Source organism: Erpetoichthys calabaricus, chromosome 7, assembly GCF_900747795.2.
Source record: "Erpetoichthys calabaricus chromosome 7, fErpCal1.3, whole genome shotgun sequence".
Taxonomy (NCBI): domain Eukaryota; kingdom Metazoa; phylum Chordata; class Cladistia; order Polypteriformes; family Polypteridae; genus Erpetoichthys; species Erpetoichthys calabaricus.
The window spans coordinates 193,698,743-193,722,554 of record NC_041400.2 but is presented as its reverse complement, the minus strand read 5'-3'; the positions used below and the strand labels follow the sequence as shown (position 1 = coordinate 193,722,554).

At 44.0% G+C, this 23,812-nt stretch overlaps 1 protein-coding gene across 1 annotated transcript in view; it reads left to right on the top strand.

The window, feature by feature from the left end:
• The window catches only part of LOC114654200 (transmembrane protease serine 9-like), a 54,106-nt gene that overhangs the window by 7,222 nt on the left and 23,072 nt on the right, over window positions 1-23,812 (top strand). Inside the window, exons 4-8 of the mRNA XM_028804606.2 lie at window positions 893-1,147; window positions 8,845-9,020; window positions 9,411-9,442; window positions 18,099-18,335; window positions 22,261-22,411. Of these exons, the coding sequence (XP_028660439.2) occupies window positions 893-1,147; window positions 8,845-9,020; window positions 9,411-9,442; window positions 18,099-18,335; window positions 22,261-22,411 (851 nt within the window). The remainder of the gene's footprint in view (window positions 1-892; window positions 1,148-8,844; window positions 9,021-9,410; window positions 9,443-18,098; window positions 18,336-22,260; window positions 22,412-23,812) is intronic.

The window sequence follows — 23,812 nt, the reverse complement described above, 5'->3', positions numbered from 1 at the left end:
TTCATGAGGGTGGCCTGAGGGCCTGACATCCTCTAGTGGGCACTGTGGAGCTCGATTGGCAGGTCCACCACTGGCGTTTTCACAGATGAGAGCAGGTTCACCCTGAGCACATGTGACAGATGTGAAAGGGTTTGGAGAAGCCGTGGAGAACGTCATGCTGCCTGTACCATCGTTCATCATGACCTGTTTGGTGGGGGGTCAGTGATGGTGTGTTGGACGCACAGACCTCTACAGGCTAGACAACGGCACCTTAACTGCCATTAGGCATTGGGATGAAATCCTTGGAGCCCTTGTCAGACCCTATGCTCGTTCCTCCTGGTGCATGACAATGCCCGGCCTCATGTGGCGAGAGGATGAAGGAATTGATACCATTGACTAAACGACCCCCTATCCCCCCCATCGCTCACTCACCTGACCTCAGTCCGATAGAACACCTCTGGGTGGGACATTATGTTTGGGTCCATCCAACACCTCAGCCTGTCCAGGAGCTCAGTGATGCCCTGGTCAAGATCTGGGAGGAGATCCCCCAGGACACAATCCGTCGTCTCATTAGGATGTTGTCAGGCTTGGGGGGGGGTGATGGGTATGACCAAAATATCTGCAAATCCCCTTTAATGAAACTCATTTAATGCAATGTGTACTTTAATCACAAGATCTGAATTGTTTGATTTTAAACTGTGGAGCAGAGCGGGAAATCACAGAAACATGTGTCCTTGTCCCAAACATTATGGTGGGCTGCACTGTGTATGATAGGCTCCTGCTTCCCTAAGACCCTGCTGAGGATTAATGGGTTTACCCATTTTCCCCCGCTTTTGATTCTTTTTATCAGTGTGGTTGTCCTTTTAATGTTTTGCCTTCTGCTCTTTCTCTTCCTCCTCCTCCTCTTCACCAGCTCATGAAGCCAGCCCTGCCCCTCCCACACGTCAAGCCAATCAAACTGCCCAAAGCCAACCGTGTGGTGAAGCCCGAAAGCGAGTGTGAGGTCTGTGGCTGGGGTGTCACCTCGGGCAACCATAAGATGTCCGACAAGCTACAAGCGGCCAACGTGACCGTGATGGACGAAAAGTACTGCAGAAAGGACTGGCCAGTCCAGGCGTCCACCTCTCTCTGCACCAGAGGCAGGAAAGGAGATGGAGGCTTCTGTGAGGTAAGCATGGGAGTCCGGCACAAAGACTTTGCACACAATGGCAGCACATGAGCAACATGGGCAACTATCAGAGGCATCCAAGGGTGTGGGCATCTCAGTCTGAAGAACAGGCAGCGGGCTATAGAAGCCCCCCCCCAATCCCCCCCCCCCCACCCAAGAGTTGCACTTCTACCTGTACATTTTCTAACTTGCCTTCCTTCTACGTGTTTGAATAACATTTGGTGCAAGGCAGGGACCATCTAGACACTCCATAATGACACCCTGCCTTACACAAGAGTTTGGAAAGATGCTGGAGAAATCCAAAGAGAAGATGGAAACTTCACACACACAGTGACTTGGTCAGAAATTGAACTCAAGTCTCAGGGGTTAGGAGGCCGCAGCATTAAAACGGGAACACCAGGCTCACAACTAACATTCTAAACCACCGCCATTTGAACTGCCTGCTTACAGGCAACAAGGAGGTGATGTGTGGTGCTGATCCTGGGACCACCGAGCACAAGCCAGGGGCCAATAGAGAATGGGGCAGCACTGCAGCAGAGGGCACCCTCATGTACACCCCAAGTGGGACAGGATAGATATACAAATAGAAATGAAAGACACAATATGATGGATGAGTTATGAGTGACTTTATATGACAGACAGATGTGAAAAGTGCTAGAGTGACTGTAACATAATAGACAGAGAGACAGACAGTGATAGGAAAGGAGCTACATGATACAGTAGATGGGTTTGAAAGGTGCTTTATAATACACAGACGTGAACGGCAAAGTATAACTAGTGTGACATGTGTGCTCTAGTGAGCTTCGTATAATGGACAGTGACAGAAAAGTGGCCATATACTGTAAGAGATAGGCGGGAGTGAAAAGCACTTCATAAAGCAACTATGAATTACAGACAAGCCAATACAGTACATACATGTGATGGGGGCGTCATAAGAGATAGATGTGAAAGGCACTATATAACAGAGGCAAAATGGTCTGTAGAAAGAAGGACTATAAAGACAAATAAATATGAAAAGTGGTATATAATAGATGAATTATGAGAGACTAGATATGACGGACACCTCAATACAAAGATCAGAAAGATGCTCTACAATAGATTTGAACGGCACTTTATAATAGAAATATAAGAAAGACACCATACGATAGAAGTGGAAATGTAGTGGTGACAAGCACTGTACAGATAGATAGATAGATAGACAGACATGAAAGGCACTATATAATAGATAGATAGATAGATAGATAGATAGATAGATAGATAGATAGATAGATAGATAGATATGAAAGGCACTATATATCTATCTACACGTATCTACCACATAGTGCCTTATCTATCTATTATATAGTGCCATATCTATCTATTTTATAGTGCCTTTCATATCTATCTATCTATCTATCTACAGGTATCTACCATATAGTGCCATATCTATCTATCTAATAGATAGATAGAAAAGACACTATATAATAGACAGACAGATAAGGCACTATGTGGTAGATACCTGTAGATAGATAGTATGAAAGGCACTATATAATAGATAGATATGGCACTATATAATAGATAGATAAGGCACTATGTGGTAGATACGTGTAGATAGATATATAGTGCCTTTCATACTATCTACAGGTATCTACCACATAGTGCCTTATCTGTCTATCTATTATAGATAGATATAGTGTCTTTTACTATATCTATCTATAATAGATAGATAGATAGATAGATAGATAGATAGATAGATAGATAGATAGATAGATAAGGCACTATGTGGTAGATACATGTAGATAGATAGTATGAAAGGCACTATATAATAGAAAGATAAGGCACTATGTGGTAGATACCTGTAGACAGATAGTATGAAAGGCACTATATAATAGATAGATAAGGCACTATGTGGTAGATATGTGTAGATAGACAGATATGAAAGGCACTATATAATAGATAGATATGAAAGGCACTATACTGTATAATAGATAGATAAGGCACTATATAATAGATAGATAAGGCAGTATGTGGTAGATATGTGTAGATAGACAGATATGAAAGGCACTATATAATATAGATATGAAAGGCACTATACTGTATAATAGATAGATATGGCACTATATAATAGATAGATAAGGCACTATGTGGTAGATACCTGTAGATAGATAGATATGAAAGGCACTATATAATAGTGTGGCAGACAGCTGGGGAGCCTGGCCACGGGATCGGAGCTTAGAAGCTCAACCTGGTTGGGGCCCGTGGGCTCTGCCAGGGGGCGCTCAGATGTTCCAGGAGACATGGACTGCAGCATTTCTGCCACAACAGGAAGTGCTGCAGGAAGATCATCAGGGAGCACCTGGAGCACATCACGCTATTCAGGGAGTTGGAGTCGGGAGGCAGAGGACGAAATTTGCAAAGAGAGGAGTGGAGGCGACAAAAGAATAAGAAGGGAGAAAAAACAAAGAAAAGGACTGAGCTGAGTATTGTGGTGATTGGTGCACTGTACTGTGAGAAGAAGAAATTAAAACGTGTGCTTTGGAGCTTGTGAGTCTGTGTATCTGTGCGCATTGAGGCCGGTTTCCCACAATAGATGAGTCATTATATGATAGATAGATACATGTGTGTTGTTGAAAAGGCAAAAGATAGATTAAGACAGGTTTTATAACCTTTTTTAGTGGTTTTTTTTTATATTTGTACCTCAGTAGTATCAGAGTTGCTCATTGGCCTCTACTAAACTGAATCCTAACCAATCGTGTTCTGCTGTGCTCCTGTACTTTGTCCTGTGAGTTGTTTGTTCCATTTTGTTAGCAGGATGTAGTTGATTACATTTGCCCATCAGATTGTATCCAGTTTAAGTATTTCCAAGAGTACAGTGGATTTAAATCCACTTTGTAAACTACATGCATATTGTTTGATGATAGGATTATTTTCAGTGTATTTAGTATTAGATTCATACTTACTCATGTATACACATTTACAGAGTTTCATCTTTAATTGAATTATATATTTTATATTTATACATTGTTTTATGTTATACTTTTTCCTCCATATTGAGTAAATCTGTCCATAGTGTGCCACCTAGTGGGTTTTCAATGAAACTGTTTTAGATCGGAATTGTATTGTCAACAGTAATTATATTAAGCAGACAGTAATAAGCAAGAATTTAACTGTTTAAACAGCTAATATTATCATTATTATATTCTGTAGAAAACACTTTATGTTACATGAATTTCAAAAAGAATTACAAAATATTTTGGACACCTTAATTCACCTCCTATTTGTTGTAAATTTTAACCTCTGGTTCACAAAGGTGGTGCAGTGCTGGCGCTGCTGCCTCGCAGTAAGGAGACCGGGGTTTGTGTCCTGGTCTTCCCTACATGTAGTTTGCGTGTTCTCCTCGTGTCTTCATGGCTTTCCTCCTTGTGTTCCCATTTCCTCCCAACATCGAAAGACATGCAAGTTGGTTGGACTGGCGATACTAAATTGGCCCTTGTGTGTGTGTGTGTGTGTGTGCGTTTGTCCTGTGATGGACGCCTTGTCGCACTATGCTAGCTTGATAGGCCCCAGCTGCCCCCTGGCCTGGATTAAGCAGGTTAGTAAATGACAGGACTTTTCTTCACAACACACATTTTGATCCCAAAAGGGAAGCACACTTGTAGCGGGGCCACATAGTCAGTGTTGTTAAATGTCAGTTCTGAGTGCGTCTCGTTTCATTGTCCCGTTTGCTGTTTGTATGTGTATCAGTTAATGCCGTCCCCGATGATGGAAGGAGACCACAGCCGCAAACCTGGAAAACACCTGTTCACGATTAATCAGTTACTGCCATCACAGGACTATTTAAGCCAGCAGGAGAAGGAAGGAGAGGAGAGAAGGAGATTTTTCACATTCACGACCACGAGCCATCTGTACCTGTTATATTCCACATCGCGCATTTCCATCCAGTTTGTTTTCTATCCGCCGGACTTGCTTCAAGAACCTCATCACGAGAGACCCCGGGGTCGGAATTAATCATCCACCACGCACCAAGGATTCACGGTGAGGCTGCTCCATTTTGTCCGGGGAAAATCAAACGACTCATTTTTCGCTAGTTCAGTCAACCGCATTCAGGACAGTTATTTATAACCGGACTCAAGTTCACAGTCATTTCCGTATCTCATTCAATTTTTGTTATTCGTGTTGTGGGTTTATATGTTACAGGGGCAAGGGACGGTTTTTGTTGTATTTATATTTGGTGGTGTCTTATTGTTGCTGGGGTGGAGGGATATTTATATTTATATCAGTTTTCTATTTTTTGCATGTCTTGTTGTTTCATTTAATACATTTAAACAGTTTAATTTTACATCCTGCTTTTGTGTACTTATATTTACACCGTCGATTGTGGGGAAAAGTTTAACTGGTTAGAAGTACAGCTTGATAGTTAGATTCAGTCTCAGTAAATTATCCAGGCCACAGGTCTTGGAGGTGTAGCTGCCGGCTGGGTAAAGGGGTCGGCCGTTACACACTCACTCCAGTGTCGCCATCTCTTTGTATGGTGCATTTGACTTTTCGTTTTGTAAGTTCAGACTGGGGAGATGAAGCCGAGGATGTTCTCAAAAGGTCCTTTCCAGGTGGTCTTGGCACCTCCTTTCAGGTGGGGCCCCTTCGTTGTGGCTGTCCATTTCATGTTGCAGTATTTTTTTTTGCATTGTGATGATTGCTGCCCACAAGACGAGGCACCGTCCCCTCATGTCATTATCGGTGCTCCCCTAATTTGCTTGTCTGGGGAGTGCATGTGGAATTCCTGAACCACAATATAAATCAGACCCACACAACGCATAAATAACTATGACACCGCAAAAAGTCCAGCATCCTGGGTTTGAATCTCACCACCGTGTGAAAATGGGAATATTTCGAAGGGGGGGGATTTTTTTCTATACCCACTGTGTATACATATATATATATATATATATATATATATATATATATATACAGTATATAAAAAATCCAACGTCTGTCTGTATGTCTGTCCGCTTTTCACATGAGAACTACTTAATGGAATTAGATCTTTTTTTTTCTAAAATTTGCTTGAACATTCCGGTTGATTTTGCGACTTCTCTCATCATGCCAAGTATCAGAGTTCGGTTTCGGCACTGATATATTCGCGTTAATCAGAGAGAGGCTGCAGGCCGAGGGGAGGGGAAAGAGTGACGTCAGGAGTGTGGAGCCGAATGGGGCCCTCCTCACTTACACGCCAGCCTCCATTCGAATCGTTCTGCCTGCCGCCATGTGTTGGAGCGCACTTTGCCTCTGCTTAGCTAGCCAAAAACCATACTGTTGTGTTTTCCTGAATGGAGAATAAGAGAAGAGTAAAAAAAAAAAAAGACCAGCTAATTAAATGAGATTAGTTGTTATTGATTATTGTCACCGATTGTGAATCTGGTTGGAACAAAATCCAGCAGCCACAGTGGGGCCCCAGGACCGAGTTTGGGGACCACTGGAGTGGGACACATGGACGCCATGCACAGTAAGCGGTAAGCATGTACTGCTTCTATCTGTTACGTCAGCACAGAGCTGAAGAGAAGTGTCGCCTTGTTTGGAATCGCATGTTTGTCCGAGGGGGCCCTGGACATGGAGAACATTGCCCAGCCCACCTCTGAAGCCAATGAGCAGATGGAAGACGTCGCCACCTGTTCCTGAGAATCCCTTCCACACCTGCATTGATCAAAAGGGCAAAAGGTTCACAAATCAAAAGACAACACAGGAGTGGCTTAGGGTCAACTCTTGGAATGTCTTGGAGTTGCCCACCTGGTGTCCAGACTTGAACCCAGTAGAACATCTCTGGAGAGACCTGAATAGTGCTGACCACTGATGGTCTTCATCCAACTTGACAAAGTTTGAGATGATCTGCAGAGAAGAACTTCAGGTGTGCAAAGCTTGTGGGTTCAAATTCATGAAGACTCTGAGCTGGAATGGCTGCCAAAGGGGCTTCAACGAAGTACAGAGTAAAGGGTCTGAATACTTTGTGTCCATTTTTTGTTCTTATTAAATCTGCACAAATTCCTACACTCCTGTTTTCTGTCTGTCATTCTGGGGTGTCGATTGTTGCTTAATGATGACTTACGACTTTAGCACAAGGCCGCAACGTAGCAAAATGTGTCAAGTGGAGGGTGCAAGGACTTTCTAAATCCGCTGCACGTATCCGAAGATTAAAGGAGGCAGGAAGAAAAGTAAAAAGACGTTCAATGAGTTGTTACCCCCTTGACAGAGCCATGTGTGGTAAGCGCCCACCCTGTGAAGTGCAGCCTATAAAAATAAGGCGAGGCTTGTGGTTGGGTGCTGTAACGAAATAACGGGAGAAATATGGGGACACCAACCGAGTCGTCCCTTTTATTCGTCCACGGACAATAGAAAATCAGAAATAAAAGAATATAAATAGCACGTGATAGCGCTTGTTTTGAAAAAGTTTTTTAAAGGGGTGGACTTTGGCAGAGTCCTGCCCTGCGGCTTGCTTGGGCCAAAAATTATGCCTCCTTCTGGGATGTCCGGATTTTATATCCGTGGGATGGGAAGGAGAGGAGTTAATTGGGTTTTATGTCTGTAGGATGGGAATGGGCGGAGTTCATTTGGTTTTATGTCTGTGGGACAGGAAGGGGCGGAGTTAATTGGTTTTTATGTCCGTGGGACGGGAAGGGGCGGAGTTAATTGGGCTTTATGTTCGTGGGACGGGAAGGGGCGGAGTTACTTGAGCTTTTTGTCCATGGGACGGGAAGGGGCGGACTTAACAGGGCTTTATGTCTGTGGGACGGGAAGGGGCGGACTTAATTGGATGTTATGTCCGTGGCATGGGAAGGGGCGGAGTTAATTGGGTTTTATGTCTGTAGGATGGGAAGGGGCGGAGTTAATTGGGTTTTATGTCTGTAGGATGGGAAGGGGTGGAGTTAATTGGTTTTTATGTCCGTGGGACAGGAAGGAGAGGAGTTAATTGGGTTTTATGTCTGTAGGATGGGAATGGGTGGAGTTCATTTGGTTTTATGTCTGTGGGACGGGAAGGGGCGGAGTTAATTGGTTTTTATGTCCGTGGGATGGGAAGGGGCGGAGTTAATTGGGCTTTATGTTCGTGGGACGGGAAGGGGCGGAGTTACTTGAGCTTTTTGTCCATGGGACGGGAAGGGGCGGACTTAACAGGGCTTTATGTCTGTGGGACGGGAAGGGGCGGACTTAATTGGATGTTATGTCCGTGGCACGGGAAGGGGCGGAGTTAATTGAGTTTTATGTCTGTAGGATGGGAAGGGGTGGAGTTAATTGGGTTTAATGTCTGTAGGATGGGAAGGGGCGAAGTTAATTGGGTTTTATGTCTGTGGGATGGGAATGGGCGGAGTTAATTGCCTTCACTGGGTGGCTTCCCTGCACCGCAGGGGAAGAAAGAGAAGACGGTGTTAGCGGCAGCGCCCCCTCTTGCCCCGGTGGGTTATGGCATATCTCAACAGAGTCTGCGAGGGGGTCCTGTGACACACATGCGTGGCACACTGTACATGAGACACCAAATAACGAAAGCTCAAGTATTTGCTTCATCGAGTTCCATGGAAAGTTAAGTTGACCATTCAGCGTATGCCTGAATGCTGCGTAATGAGACCACATCAGGAAACACTCAGACAGATGCTATGCCCACCTATGTGTCCATACTTCCCAGCTCCACACCTCTATTAAATAACTGTCTCCACAATCCGTTCTCATTTCAGGGTGATTCCGGTGGGCCCCTAGTGTGCGGCCAGGAAGCAGTGGGGATCGTGTCTTTACGCGGCGGCCCAGCCTGTGACAAACCCACCGTCCCAAACCTGTACATCAAGATCGTCGGATATCTGAAGTGGATCAAGAAGGTCATGAAAAGCTTGAAGCGAAGAAAGACAACTGGAGAGTAAGACACGCCAGGGTGGGCAACTCCTTTCAAGGGAGGGGTTTTGGTTCATGGGCTGAGGGATAATAAAACAAAGTGATGAAAAGCAGACCCCCTTTATGTCTTTGCTGTCCTGCTGTGGTGTTTGGGGGGACGCTGAGGAATCCTGGCCTGTGACTGAGAGTTGCTTCTGGCTTATGGAGGAAAAATCAATTAAATATGCAAATCAATAAATAAATGTATTCTAAAATGCAACAAATAAATAAATTAAAACAAGTGATGTGTGAGCAGGTCATAAAGGTTTCATATTTCTTTGTGTATTTTTTTTTATTTCGGGGTTCCTCCTCTGACTGGGGGTTCAAATCTTTTGTTTTTTGTCTTCGTTATTCACTTTTGATTCTTTTTTTAAAGTTATGTCAGCCAAAGTGCCCGCCATTGCCCAGGTATATCTGTAGAATGGGTGGAGGGCACAAAGCAAAGGTTTGTGTGTTTTTAAAATGGTGACCCTGTTGTCACTGCTGTCTCTCCCACTCATCATCCCCACTGCCTCTTTATTGATGTCTCTGTTCTCTTGTTAAAATTATACAAAGTTATCGTATACCTGCATTGCTTTCACTCTTTAATTTAATATTGTTATTATCAGTATGCTGCTGCTGGAGTATGGGAATTTCCCCTTGGGATTAATAGATAGATAGATAGATACTTTATCCCATTCCCCGCTATCCGGCCTCCCACTGGTTCCACTGGGCAGTGGTCTCTTTCTCACTTATCACAGATGATTTGACAGAGCCTTAGCCCCCCGTCTCCCCCAGTACTGGTCCAGTGGTTGACACCAATATTTACAACCTCAAGTTCATATCCCTTCTGTGCCCCCCCTTCTGTGCACACTTGACCTTTAGCTTATAATGAATTGGTGCCTCCAGCTTATTCAGAAACATAAAAAATAACACGCTTAAGCCTTTGCAATTTAATTCTTATAGTGCTCAAGCTTAATAAAATATAACACTTATTTATTTCATGTGCTCACGATTCATTTTAAACACTTATATTAAGCAACAGTAATCAGCATAAATATATCCTTCTACAGGATCCCCTCGAGGCTGCTGGATATCATGGCCGGCCTGTCCACTGGTACTGTGAGTGCAGTGCAGAGTGGAGGCAGAACCTCTGTGTGTTTCCCAGTTGATTCTGGGGTCTGTCAGCGGTGCGTTCTGCTCCTACTGTGTTCAATGCTGGCATAGACTGGGTGTTGAGTAGGGTCATATCTGATGGTGAAGAGAGATTCACGGATCTTGACTTTGCTGATGATGCTGTGATCTTCACAGAGTCAATGGAGGCTCTTGAGAGACTGAGTGAGGGTCCTGAGAAAAACCAGCATTCAGGCCTTTAATGACCTCTTGGGCTCGGCCATCAGCAGTGTGTCTGTCTGCGGAGAGAGTGTCAACCTCATCATCGAGAGGTTTACTGACCTCGGCAGTGACATTCATGTGACTCTTCCTATGAAGTCAGTAGACGGATTGGGAGAGCATTGGGGGGTCATGAGGTCACTGGAAAGGGGTGTGTGGTGCTCCTGATATCTCTGTGAAAGGTCCAAGTCTTTAGAGTCCTGGTGCTTCCCGTTTGTGAGTCATGGACACTATCCAGTGACCTGAGATGAAGACTGGACTCCTTCATGTGTGTCTCTTCAGAGGGTCCTTGGGTACCGCTGGTTTGACTTTGAGTTGCTCACGGGGTCCTCAATGAGGCACATGACCTCCATTGTGATTTAGCGTCGGTTATGGCACAGCGGCCATGTGGCATGATTCCCCCGAGGGTGATCCGGCTCACAGGAACCTCATTGTTGAGCACCCGAGTAGCCAGACCAGGCCAAGGGGACGCCCACGTAACACCTGGCTGCGGTAGATAGAGGGGCATTTCTGGAGGGTGGTACTTGTCATAACATTGAATGTCCAGTTGGAGGTAAGTATCTTGAACACAGGAACTTTTATTGAATGTCACACATACAAACACACACTGCTGCCCCAACATAAGTATATCCCTTTTTCCTTCTGTAGCTTAGCCACACCCCTTTTCTTTATGATAATACTGCTGTCGTAAATATCACTATATGACAGGACTGGACCACGTCGTCTCTGCCTGGGGGGTTTGCCAAATGGAATTACAAGCTGTTTCGTTGAGTGCTGGGTACGGCAAGGCGCTGTACCAGTGCAAACTCCCAGGGCTGTGCTAACAACATTATAGGCCCCCGGGGAAAGCAGTGCACTGGGACCCCTACCTACACAACCACTTAGCAAGTCATAACATACATAGATTAGGGATTCCTAATGTGTTAAGACAGCCCTGCATGTTCCCCAACTTGACCTGACCTGTTCCCACAACTTAAAAACTCCTTGCATCATATTATTATCATTCCACTCTTCCTCTTATTTAACTCTTCCAGGCTTCTTTCCTATTTATCATCAGTATTATGTATTAATAAGCATATCAAAGCCAGAATAAGCATGTAAGAAATGCTGTATATACAAATCATATTCCAATTAAGATGTATAAATACGCATACACAAACATGAGCATAAAAGTATAATAAGGGTATTCTGTTATAATATTCTTAACAACAGATGGTCACTTTTTATTTTACTTAATAAATTGTTCAGTTTTGCTGTTAAACGCTTCAATAGTACAACGTTAAATCTTTAAAACCAACCCACTGCTTTAATAACAGGCTCCTCTCACGTACAAACTGAAGTAACTTTAGGGGCTCCCATTTCAAAAAATGCGCATTCTGGAAATTTCTACATTACTGACTGGCAGCGTTACAAACTCACTCGATAATCATTCTTTTTTTCCAATTTAAAAAGTAGAACTTTTTGACACCTTTCCTGTATTACAATGAAAGGTCTGCCATGGTAAATATCAAGCTGTATGCTGAGCGTTTTATGGCGTGTATAACAACAACAGCGTTCTCAACTGAAAAACAAAGTTTTTTTTTTACCGTTTTATAAATACATACAGTGCATCCGGAAAGTATTCACAGCGCATCACTTTTTCCACATTTTGCTATGTTACAGCCTTATTCCAAAATGGATTACATTCATTTTTTTCCTCAGAATTCTACACACAGCACCCCATAATGACAACGTGAAAAAAGTTTACTTGAGATTTTTGCAAATTTATTAAAAATAAAAAAATTGAGAAAGCACATGTACATAAGTATTCACAGCCTTTTCCATGAAGCTCAAAATTGAGCTCAGGTGCATCCAGTTTCCCCTGATCATCCTTGAGATGTTTCTGCAGCTTCATTGGAGTCCACCTGTGGTAAATTCAGTTGACTGGACCTGATTTGGAAAGGCACACACCTGTCTATAGAAGGTCCCACAGTTGACGGTTCATTTCAGAGCACAAACCAAGCATGAAGTCAAAGGAGTTGTCTGTAGACCTCCGAGACAGGATTGTCTCGAGGCACAAATCTGGGGAAGGTTACAGAAAAATTTCTGCTGCTTTGAAGGTCCCAATGAGCACAGTGGCCTCCATCATCCGTAAATGGAAGAAGTTCGAAACCACCAGGACTCTTCTTAGAGCTGACTGGCCATCTAAACCGAGCGATCGGGGGAGAAGGGCCTTAGTCAGGGAGGTGACCAAGAACCCGATGGTCACTCTGTCAGAGCTCCTGAGGTCCACTATGGAGAGAGGAGAACCTTCCAGAAGGACAACCATCTCTGCAGCAATCCACCAATCAGGCCTGTATGGTAGAGTGGCCAGACGGAAGCCACTTCTTAGTAAAAGGCACATGGCAGCCCGCCTGGAGTTTGCCAAAAGGCACCTGAAGGACTCTCAGACCATGAGAAAGAAAATTCTCTGGTCTGATGAGACAAAGATTGAACTCTTTGGTGTGAATGCCAGGCGTCACGTTTGGAGGAAACCTGGCACCATCCCTACAGTGAAGCATGGTGGTGGCAGCATCATGCTGTGGGGATGTTTTTCAGCGGCAGGGACTGGGAGACTAGTCAGGATAAAGAGAAAGGTGACTGCAGCAATGTACAGAGACATCCTGGATGAAAACCTGCTCCAGAGCGCTCTTGACCTCAGACTGGGGCGACGGTTCATCTTTCAGCAGGACAACGACCCTAAGCACACAGCCAAGATATCAAAGGAGTGGCTTCAGGACAACTCTGTGAAAGTCCTTGAGTGGCCCAGCCAGAGCCCAGACTTGAATCCGATTGAACATCTCTGGAGAGATCTTAAAATGGCTGTGCACCGACGCTTCCCATCCAACCTGATGGAGCTTGAGAGGTGCTGCAAAGAGGAATGGGTGAAACTGGCCAAGGATAGGTGTGCCAAGCTTGTGGCATCATATTCAAAAAGACTTGAGGCTGGAATTGCTGCCAAAGGTGCATCGACAAAGTATTGAGCAAAGGCTGTGAATACTTATGGCCATGGGATTTCTCATTTTTTTATTTTTAATAAATTTGCAAAAACCTCAAGTAAACTTTTTTCACGTTGTCATTATGGGGTGTTCTGTGTAGAATTCTGAGGAATAAAATGAATTTAATCCATTTTGGAATAAGGCTGTAACATAACAAAATGTGGAAAAAGTGATGCGCTGTGAATACTTTCCGGATGCACTGTATATATCGACACCAATAACAACTGATATGTTAAAAACGCAGTGTACAATGACAAGTATTTGTAAGTATTAGGGAATAAAATGCTGCACACATAAAACATGGAATTCTAATGGATTCAGGGACCTGCGGCCAGGGGAGGCATCATGAAAAGTAAAAAAACTAATAATGATAGCATAAAATAAATTTGTCCACTGGTCTGAGCTAAAAATTTGTTTTCTGTATGATTCCAATAATTTTGATCATTTTTATAGTCAAAAATCACTGAATTGGTGCATTTCCTGTTCAAATACAGGGGAGAAACGCGAGGTGCGACAGCAACGAGCCTCACCTCACACACGGGGTTGATGCCTGCCATTGGCGCGTGCCCGTTACTGTCTCTCTGTTTGTCGCCAATATAATATTTGCAGACACGTTTATTATACACCCTGACTTTCCATAGTCTGGGTAATATCTTTAATGAATGTGTGTGACATATTTAGTCTCACTGATCTGACACAAAACCTCAGTGAAAACGCACGAGGTGAGGCAGACAGTACCGTGCCGCCCTGAAGGAGGCGCATGTGAGCCCAACAGATGCTCGTTGCTGCTGTTTTTCTACGCAGAGGACCCAATAAGTTAGCGATATCAGAAAGTCAAGTGCACTGCAGCGCTCCGTTTACTTTTATTTTTTGTTCCGACTGACTTCCAAAATGGAAGATTAAAATTTTTTTTAAACTAAAGGAAAATAAGAGGACTTTTACAAGAAAGTGATGGAGATTTTCGTGGAGAAGGATAGGCGCATGGACTTCATTTACAAATTAAGGTAACAGGATCAGGTCTGTGTACTTTTTGGTACTTGAAATTTCATTTTAGAAGCAAAAGCGAAAAAACAAAAATGAAAGGAATTTTCAGATTTAGATATTTGATTAAAGAATAAAATGAGGGAAAATAAGGTATTTTTTTAATTCTATGGTAACAAATAGCAGTCATAAACTTAAAATTACACATACTTTTCTGGATTTATTTGTGATTCAAATAATGAAAGTGTAATAGCTCAAAAACAACAAAACAGGCGCATTCATAGCTTTTGTCACCTCTATCTCCAAATGTGTGTCAGAGAGTCGACAGCCCGAGATTTGCTCAGCACAAATCTTTCTAACATTTCTCGCAGAAAACCCTCTCGCTTCTCTGTGTTCATATGACAGACGCGATATGATTTTCGATGACAGGCCTTGTTTCGCCATCTCTAAAATCACGTCTGAGTACAGTTCCAACGTCATGATGATGGTCCAGTCAACACACCAGTGATCAGTATTTGCTGCAAGTGGCACATTACCTGACCAGGTTGTTGACCTACAAAAACGTCCGGTTCATACAAAATAAATAAAGGGCGTTTTCTCATTCTCGTTTCTTGCATTTGTCTTTTCTGATGTGCGAAAGAACAAAAGGAAAAACGTAACTGTTTTGCCGTTTTTCATTTTTCATGCTTTGCCCCTCAGGGCCACCGTATTTTTCCCCTTTTATGTTGAAAATCAAAAGGGTCTTTTTTTTTTTTTTAAATGATATTTTCTGAAACGAAATTTCAAATACCAAAAAGTACACAGACCGGGTCGTTACCATAAATGGTTTTCAATTTTATATAAAAAAACGGGATCTGACAAAGTAAAAAACTATCCAAAATTTAAAAACTAAATGTTGACCTTAAATAAAATATTCTTTTGTTTTTCTTGTTATCCTTTTGTTGAACAGTCTGTATTAAAAATGATTAAAGCATCAGAATTAAAAGCTACGGAAGCTCTGAACCGCACAGTGAAAAAAAAGTATGGGATAACTCTTATCTCGTATATACGGGATACTTTCCTGTACGTACGAGAAACGGTGCTGCTTCGCGGATTTAACGATCTGGGCTTGAATGCATAGCCTGCTTTTATAAACTTGCCAATATCCATTTCTGTGGACTGTAACTGTGTGAGGAAAACATCAGACTGTTCAGTGATATGTCCGGTTTCCAGAAAATGATGTACTGTAGCACACGATGGCATTTGGTGCTCATCTGAATGTATGAGGAGCACACGCAGTATTGGCTGGTGTTACCTTAAAGCACCTGGTGCACAGGCTATGTGGTAAGTGGTGGGCACGATCAGGCCCGGTCTTAGGTATTATGGGGCCCTAGGTGAAAGGGGGGTCCAGAGCCCCCCTGGAAGCTCTGTGAAATGTGTGAAAATTAGACCAAGGAGTCGATCCGGGGCCCCCCGGATGCAGGGGCCCTAGACGGTCGCCTACTATGCCTATGTCTAAGGCCGGGCCTGATTGGGACAAATAATGCTGTAGTATATTTAAGTATATATGACAATTGCTCACTCGGACAATTTGTTTCGGGGGCCCCCAAGAAGGCGGGGGCCCTAAGCTATAGCTTGTGTAGCTTATACGTAAATCCTGCACTGGGCACGATATATATACATGGTGGGCATGAGATAGTAAGTTGTACGCACTAAATTGTTTCCCAGGAAGAAAAAAAACACCATATCTCCTCAGGTGCTCCGTACGAGTGAGCAGACGAATATCTGTAAACAAAGCACGTACCCAAACCCTTACCCCCCACAAGCCTAATCTTAACCATAGTGTAACGGGGTATGCGATGGGCATTTCGTGACTGACGTTCTGGGCAGTACCTGACATACGTCACAGGTATTGCACGCTGCAGTTAAACCCATCTCCAACCATCCCACACTTCTTTAATAAATAAAAGCCCAGCCGTCTGCTTTTTTATATCACCGCGCTACAAGAGCTGGAAGTGACGTCAAACTGAAGCGCCAAAGCCTTGGTAAAGGCATAATTAGGTAGCCCCGAAGCGCACTTTTGTATTATTTTAATGTAACTTTATCTCGTACGTACGTGAAAGTATCTCGTACGTACGTGAAAACATCTCGTACGTATAAGATATTTTCACGTACGTACGAGATAAGGGTTGTCCCAATTTTTTTTCACTGTGCGGTTCAGAGCTTCCGTAGTTCAGAGCTTCCGTAAAAAGCTTTTAAAAATGACTAAAAATATTTCAATTATGGTCAACATTTAAATCCGTTTTTTTTTTTGCACACCACTCTATACTTTCATTTGTATTGAATGAGTATGAATTGTGGAATTGCAACGACAAATTTAGAACACATGGAGGGTGAGGAGCAAATGCGCTCTCTCTGGCTGCTATAAATGTAACGTTCTTTCTAAATACGCGCCTTACCGATGTGTGTGTAAAGAATGCTGATGAGATATGAAACATAACCAGCGGTCAATATACAGGCGGTCAACTGATCAGTGAATAAGCGACTATTGTGTGTTCATATATTTATAAACCTGACTCTGAAGGAGTCCGTGCCTCACCAGCCATGAACCTCTCCGCACGTCACTGAACGGATTTCGTTCTTTTTTGAGAATTCCAGTCTTTAATGCTAACTTCACCTAAGCACTTAGCTGCAAATCATACACACCACAAAGACCCAGAGTAAAAGGGGAGAATTTACGAAATATTTTTAACATTACCTCACTCTTTCGTTAAGCTGTCACACGTTGCCTGGCAGCGCAGGCTCCTATAACCTTTAACCCGAGACAGACGATCTCAGGTTTATAAATTGCGCGCCTTTAAACTCGTAGCGGCAGAAAAAAAGGAGACCAAGTGGTACCTGGGACAAACCATTGATCGCTGAAGGGGGGATTTTATAAAAGGGTGAGCACATGACATGCTTTATTTTAAAATATTTTTTTATGAAATGTAGTTATTCGTTTTATTTTAGTTTAAAAGTGTATTTACATGAAGGGGCAAATGGGGTGGCACGTAATTTTGTTATGGTGGTAAATGCCACCACATGTCCCCCCCTGTAGACACGCCTAATTTACAGTATTTATCAATGTTAATGCGAAGTCTATACGTGGAATATCCACAACTCTTATAATCGGGAGCTGAATGCTTTCACCATAACCAATAATATCTGACTCAAAACGAAAATAAAATTGCCAGAAATGCACTTTACTTCATAGATGACTGACAAACGTTAAGAAAACAATTCGAAAACTCCGAAGGCTGCTGCGCTCTTGATCGTTTGCACTTTGCAGGGCTTCAGTACGGGAGGGACGGGAGCTTCATTACGAAGTGAATTAGCGGTCGGTGTGCCGTATGCTGACATACTGCTTTTAAGGCACATAGGTTAAGTAGGGAAAAAATGTTCAAAAAGTGTTTCGTCCACGTGTAGACGCAACGCCTGGTCCTGTTGTGCGGAGCCGGTCTGTTCCGTTTAATGAAAGTTAAGGGGCTCTCTAATTCTCTGCTGCCGTGCTGTGATGACAGACCCCGAGACTCCTCCCTAACCACCCGAACTCTGATAATGTTGAACGTACGCCCCGTTCTTACACGCCTCCACTATGGATACCAAGGGGCGCGTGCTCCGGATAACGTCTAGGGCTCTTTATGTGCTTCGACCGGTACTGCTGTTGTGGCTGTAAGATGTGCCTTCCGTCCTGGCTACTGAAGTGCGGTGGCTGCGGCTCGCCGCCTTAGTGGCTTTTGACACAGCAAATTTGCCTTCCGAAAAGCAGCGTCACAGTGACGTAACACACGCTCATTTTTATGTGAGCGACCCTCGAGCTCAGCTCTTTGCACCAGTCTGCATCAGCGTCATGGACCTCAAGATTGCTTGTCCTCTGCTCATCACCCTTCTTCTCGGCTCCACGGGATTAGCAGGTGCATTTTATTTCTATTTTCGATTAATTTCAATGCTACTCTGAGGCGGCTCCTTACATTACTTCATATTTTGCTGATTTAAAGTTTTAAAAGGGAGTCTTTAAATTAAATATGATTGATTCCTCAAGCCTGTCCTTGTATCCGAGGAGTGTGCGCCTGTTCCCCATGCGCTGCGCACTGAGTCGCGCCTTCTGTCACACTATAAACATTCGCGACATTAACTTGGAGTTTGTAAGCTCGGCGGTGGGCTGGCGTCCCAGCCGGGTTTGGTTCCTGGTTTGCGGGCCTTTTGCAAACAGAGCATCACAAAATGCTGAAATCAGCTTGAGTGCTTATATCTAAAAGCAGTCGACTCATCTTTTTATGAAATATTTTCTAACTTAGTTTCTCTTCTACATGAAGGATGCAGCTGAAAAGACAAAAAAGTTTAGGATTTTTGCAGGAGTTAAGCTTCAGGTATTATTCAGTTATATAGAGCCTTTACTATCCATGTATCCTGTATAATAGTGCCTTTCATATCAATCTATCTATCATACGGTGATATAGTGTCTTTCTTTAATTTCTAGCTATCTATCATTAGAACAGTCTCGACGAGAACAGGCTATTCAGCCCAAAAAAGCTCACCAGTCCTTTCCACTTAATTCTTCTATAAAAACATCAAGTCTACGTGGAATATCCACAACTCTTATAATCGGAAGCAGAATTCCTTCGCTAAAACCAACAATATCAGACTCAAAACGAAAATAAAAGTCAAGTTTTGAAAGTCCCTAAAGTTTTACTGCCTACCACACTACTTGGTTGCTTATTCCAAGTGTCTATCGTTTTTTGTGTAAAGAAAAACTTCCTAATGATTGTTGAAATGTACCCTTAAGAAGTTAAGTTAGCTTGTTAGAATGTAAGTGGATAATCCAGCCTGCCATGAGACCCACTTTATCAAATCCTCTTAAGACGAACCCTTAAAAAATAATGAAAACAATAAAGAGAGGGCGTCACGGTGGTGCAGTGGGTAGCGCTGCTGCCTCGCAGTTAGGAGACCTGAGGTTTGCTTCCCGGGCCCTCCCTGTGTGGAGTTTGCATGTTCTCCCCGTGTCTGCGTGGGTTTCCTCCCACAGTCCAAAGACATGCAGGTTAGGTGCATTGGTGATTCTAAATTGTCCCCAGTGTGTGCTTGGTGTGTGTGCGTGTGCCCAGCGGTGGTCTGGCACCCAGCCCGGGGTTTGTTTCCTGCCTTGCGCTCTTTGCTGGCTGGGATTGGCTCCAGCAGACCCCCGTGACCCTGTGTTAGGATATAGCTGGTTGGAAAATGACTGACTGACAATAAAAAGCAACTGAAGAACATTTATGTTAGGCTTAATGCTGGTGTAGGGGGGCTGGGTGGTCTTTTAGCCTTGAACCCCTATAGATTGTTTTTTTTTTTTTTGTTTTTTTTTAGAGTTGTTCTAGTTCCTTGTGCTCATTTATTTTTTATCTCTTTCTCTGTTACTTTTGATGTTTGCGCATTCATTCTTGTATGTATTTAAGTTGCTTTGTAAGTCACTTTGGATGAAAGCATCTACTCAATCAATACTGATAATAATTTTTAAAATGTTTTCTGGAACATTTTGATAAATTACTTATCGGTGGGTTGGCATTTTTAATAAAGTGATTTCTTTTCAAAGGCACTATATGACAAATGACTCTTTTGTTATGCAGTTTGGGGTATTACTTTCTCAACTAAGGACAGGGTGTTAAAGAGTACAATTCCTTTTGACTGTTGCAGTAAAGAAAATGCTTTTATTTCCTAAACATCTTCAATAATTAATTAATTGCTTTTAAAGGTGGCATCCATCCATTCATGTTCCTAACCTGAGTTGGGTCACGGAGAAGCCAGAGGAAGCCACAGCTGCAAGGCAGGATCAATTCTTGGATGGGGTGCCAGTAAAAGGTGCTATAAAATGTGGAATAGTAAAATCCTTGTGAAAGGCACTATACAGCATAAAATAATGTTTTGTGGGTGGCACAGAGGTCGTGCTGCTATACCTCACAGTAAGTTTTGTGTCCCAGGTCCTCCCTGCATGGAGTTTGCATGTTCTCCCCATCTCTGTATGGGTTTCCTCCCACCGACATACAGTTTAGGTGGATTGGTGACGCTAAATTGTCCCAAATGTGTTTGTTCCTGCCTTGCACCCAATGCTAGTTGGGACAGGCTCCACGCCCCATCCCAAAAGATCCTGGTCTGGATTAAGCAGGTTAGAAAATGGCAAGACTTAATAAAGTTTTATGAAACACTTTGAGACATTCCTCATCTAAAATCCATCCATCCATCCGTCCATTTTCCAACCCACTGAATCCAAACACAGGGTCACGGGGGTGTGCTGGAGCCAATCCCAGCCAACACAGGGCACAAGGCAGGAACCAATCCCGGGCAGGGTGCCAACCCACTGCAGGACACACACAAACACACCAAGCACACACTAGGGCCAATTTAGAATCGCCAATCCACCTAACCTGCATGTCTTTGGACTGTGGGAGGAAACCCACGCAGACACGGGGAGAACATGCAAACTCCACGCAGGGAGGACCCAGGAAGCAAACCACAGGTCTCCTAACTGCGAGGCAGCAGTGCTACCCACTGCGCCACCGCGCCACCCACGCCGGCAACGTGTCGTCGGATGGCGCCTCTGACGTGATGGCCGGCAAGGGGTCGGACCGGCGCGGCTCATCCCTGCCCCGCCACCCACGGAGCGTGGGACGGGGGGCTGGGACTTTTCTGCGGGGCCTTTCCCCGAAACCGCCATCGCATCGGTGGACTTCCTGGGGGTGGGAGGTCCCGAGACTCATCTAAAATGCACAACATAACAAAACAAGGTGTGCAGTGTGCTTTGCATGGCACTATATATTTCTGAGGAGTGCTTATTGAAAGGCACTATATAACTTTAAATGACTGCTAAAATGCTTTGCAGAATCCTTCATATTGCCAGGCATTACCGTATAACACTCCTTCTCCTTTTAACAAGTAGTATATTATGCAAGTGTTGCTTTGAAAGGCACTATATAATAAAAAGAATGTGTTTTTGGAATGGCTTTTTATAATATGTGAGTCTGGTGTGTGTGTGTGTGTGTAGAATCATTTGTCACAAGCGGCTGGGGAACAGACCCAGCCGGGACGCCTGGAAGGACCGGGAGGTGGCGTATTCATCCTCCGGGCCACGAAGGGGCAACCGCCCTGGATCTGGAGAGGACCACGGGAGAGGAGCAAGGAGTCTCAAGCCCAGTGGGGCCTGTGGCCACCACCAGGGGGCGCCCTGAGTCTCAGAGAGCCCAGGAAACATTTATTTCCGCCACACCCGGGAACATGGAGGATGATCCTTCCAGGGACTTCCGGGTGCTCTCCTGACACTCCCGCCTCACCAGGAAGTGTCGTCAGACAGAGCACCTGGAGCCCATCCGGGTCACTATAAAAGGGTCCGCCTCCCCACAATCAGGGAGCTAGAGTCGGGAGTGGGAGCAGGACGAGGCTGCCGTGGAGAGAGGAAAGGCGGCCCACGGACAGTGAGAGAGAAGCCCGGAGCAGGGGTGATTGGTGCTGGGGGCACAGTGTGCTGTGCGGGACTGTGTTTGGACATTAATAAACGTGTGCTTTTTTATAAAGATGAGGTCTCAGTCTGGTGTTATTCGGGCATATCTCACACCTTCAAAATGAAGACAATGGAAGAAAGCACCGCATTACAATAACAGGGATATTATGAACACATTGAACATTCGTCGTCCTCTTAACCATCTGTCCTGGCAGATGTCACCTGCAGATGGTAACATGCCTTTGTGGGGGGCGAGGTTTCTGTATTTTTTAGCCCCACTTTCTAATCTTCAGCTCCTTACTTTGTCCTACCCATTAATTGCACTCAGGTTACTAAGATGGTTAAAAGACTCTCCACTTGTGTTTCAGTGTCCTTTAGGCTGGGGATCTCAGATGGAGACGTCGCTCAAAACCAAGATCTGCAGTTCATGGTCTCTGTGCAAGAAGGTGGGAAGCATCACTGCGGTGGATTTCTTATAAGCAACCGTTTTGTGGTGACAGCAGGCCACTGCAAGTTCAGGTTAGTCACAGTTTTTTTTTTTTTTTATCGCTTTAGCATTACGTGACTCACTGCATGACCCTCGGTCAGAAGACCCTTCTAAGGCGTCCCACACTCAGGAGGCTCTCAATTCCACTCTTCACTTTATCAGACGTGAAAGTGAGAACTGGTCGCACTGTCCTGAATTAGGGCGTGACTTGTGGCTAATTTGCATAATGCATGAGGACTGGCACTTGGACGCCCAATGAGGTGCCTTTGTTTCAGTAGACTCTAACTGCAGACCCCCAGAGCTCCACTCCATTGAGGAGGTAGTCGCTTTGTATTAAAGGTCAGTGATAACATCTGCTTACACGACGGTTAAGAGTTGGGTTGGTGGGCGGAGTTATCTGACTCACATCAAACCAGGTGACAAAAACCTGCAATCCAATTGGCCTTCCAGCGGACTTACAGAAGTCTGCATCTGGACTCGTCTCCTTTGTGTACCTGGCAAAGAGGGGTTTCTACAAGTAAACTGGAAACTTTTATCATTCAAAACAAAGTTCTAAAACATCCATCCATCCATTTTCCAACCCGCTGAATCCGAACACAGGGTCACGGGGGTCTGCTGGAGCCAATCCCAGCCAACACAGGGCACAAGGCAGGGAACCAATCCTGGGCAGGGTGCCAACCCACCGCAGGCCACACACAAACACCAAGCACACACTAGGGCCAATTTAGAATCGCCAATCCACCTAACCTGCATATCTTTGGACTGTGGGAGGAAACCCACGCAGACACGGGGAGAACATGCAAACTCCACGCAGGGTGGACCCGGGAAGCGAACCCGGGTCTCCTAACTGCGAGGCAGCAGCGCTACCACTGCGCCACTGTGCCGCCCAGTTCTAAAATACTATAGAAAAAAAAAATGTAAAACTAGAGCCAAAGAAATCAGCTTTATTCTTCTCAAAAAGTTTTTAAAAGTAGGATAAATCAAGCTTGAAATCTAGCAATATAATAATAAAACACTGACCCTTACCACGGGTGTCATGTTTATACAGCCATTATGGTCACACGTACAGAGACCAGCGAAGTTCAAACCTGCCTGCGCTAACCAACACACAACACGTCTCCTCTTTCTGGACTAGAAAATGTCAAATATCATTCCATTAGATAGATAGATAGATAGATAGATAGATAGATAGATAGATAGATAGATAGATAGATAGATAGATAGATAGATAGATAGATAGATAGATAGATAGATAGATAGATAGATAGATAGATAGATAGATAGATAGATAGATAGATAGATAGATAGATAGATAGATAGATAGATACTTTATTAATCCCAAGGGGAAATTCCCATACTCCAGCAGCAGCATACTGATAAAGACAATATTAAATTAAAGATTGATAACAATGCAGGTATAACAGACAATAACT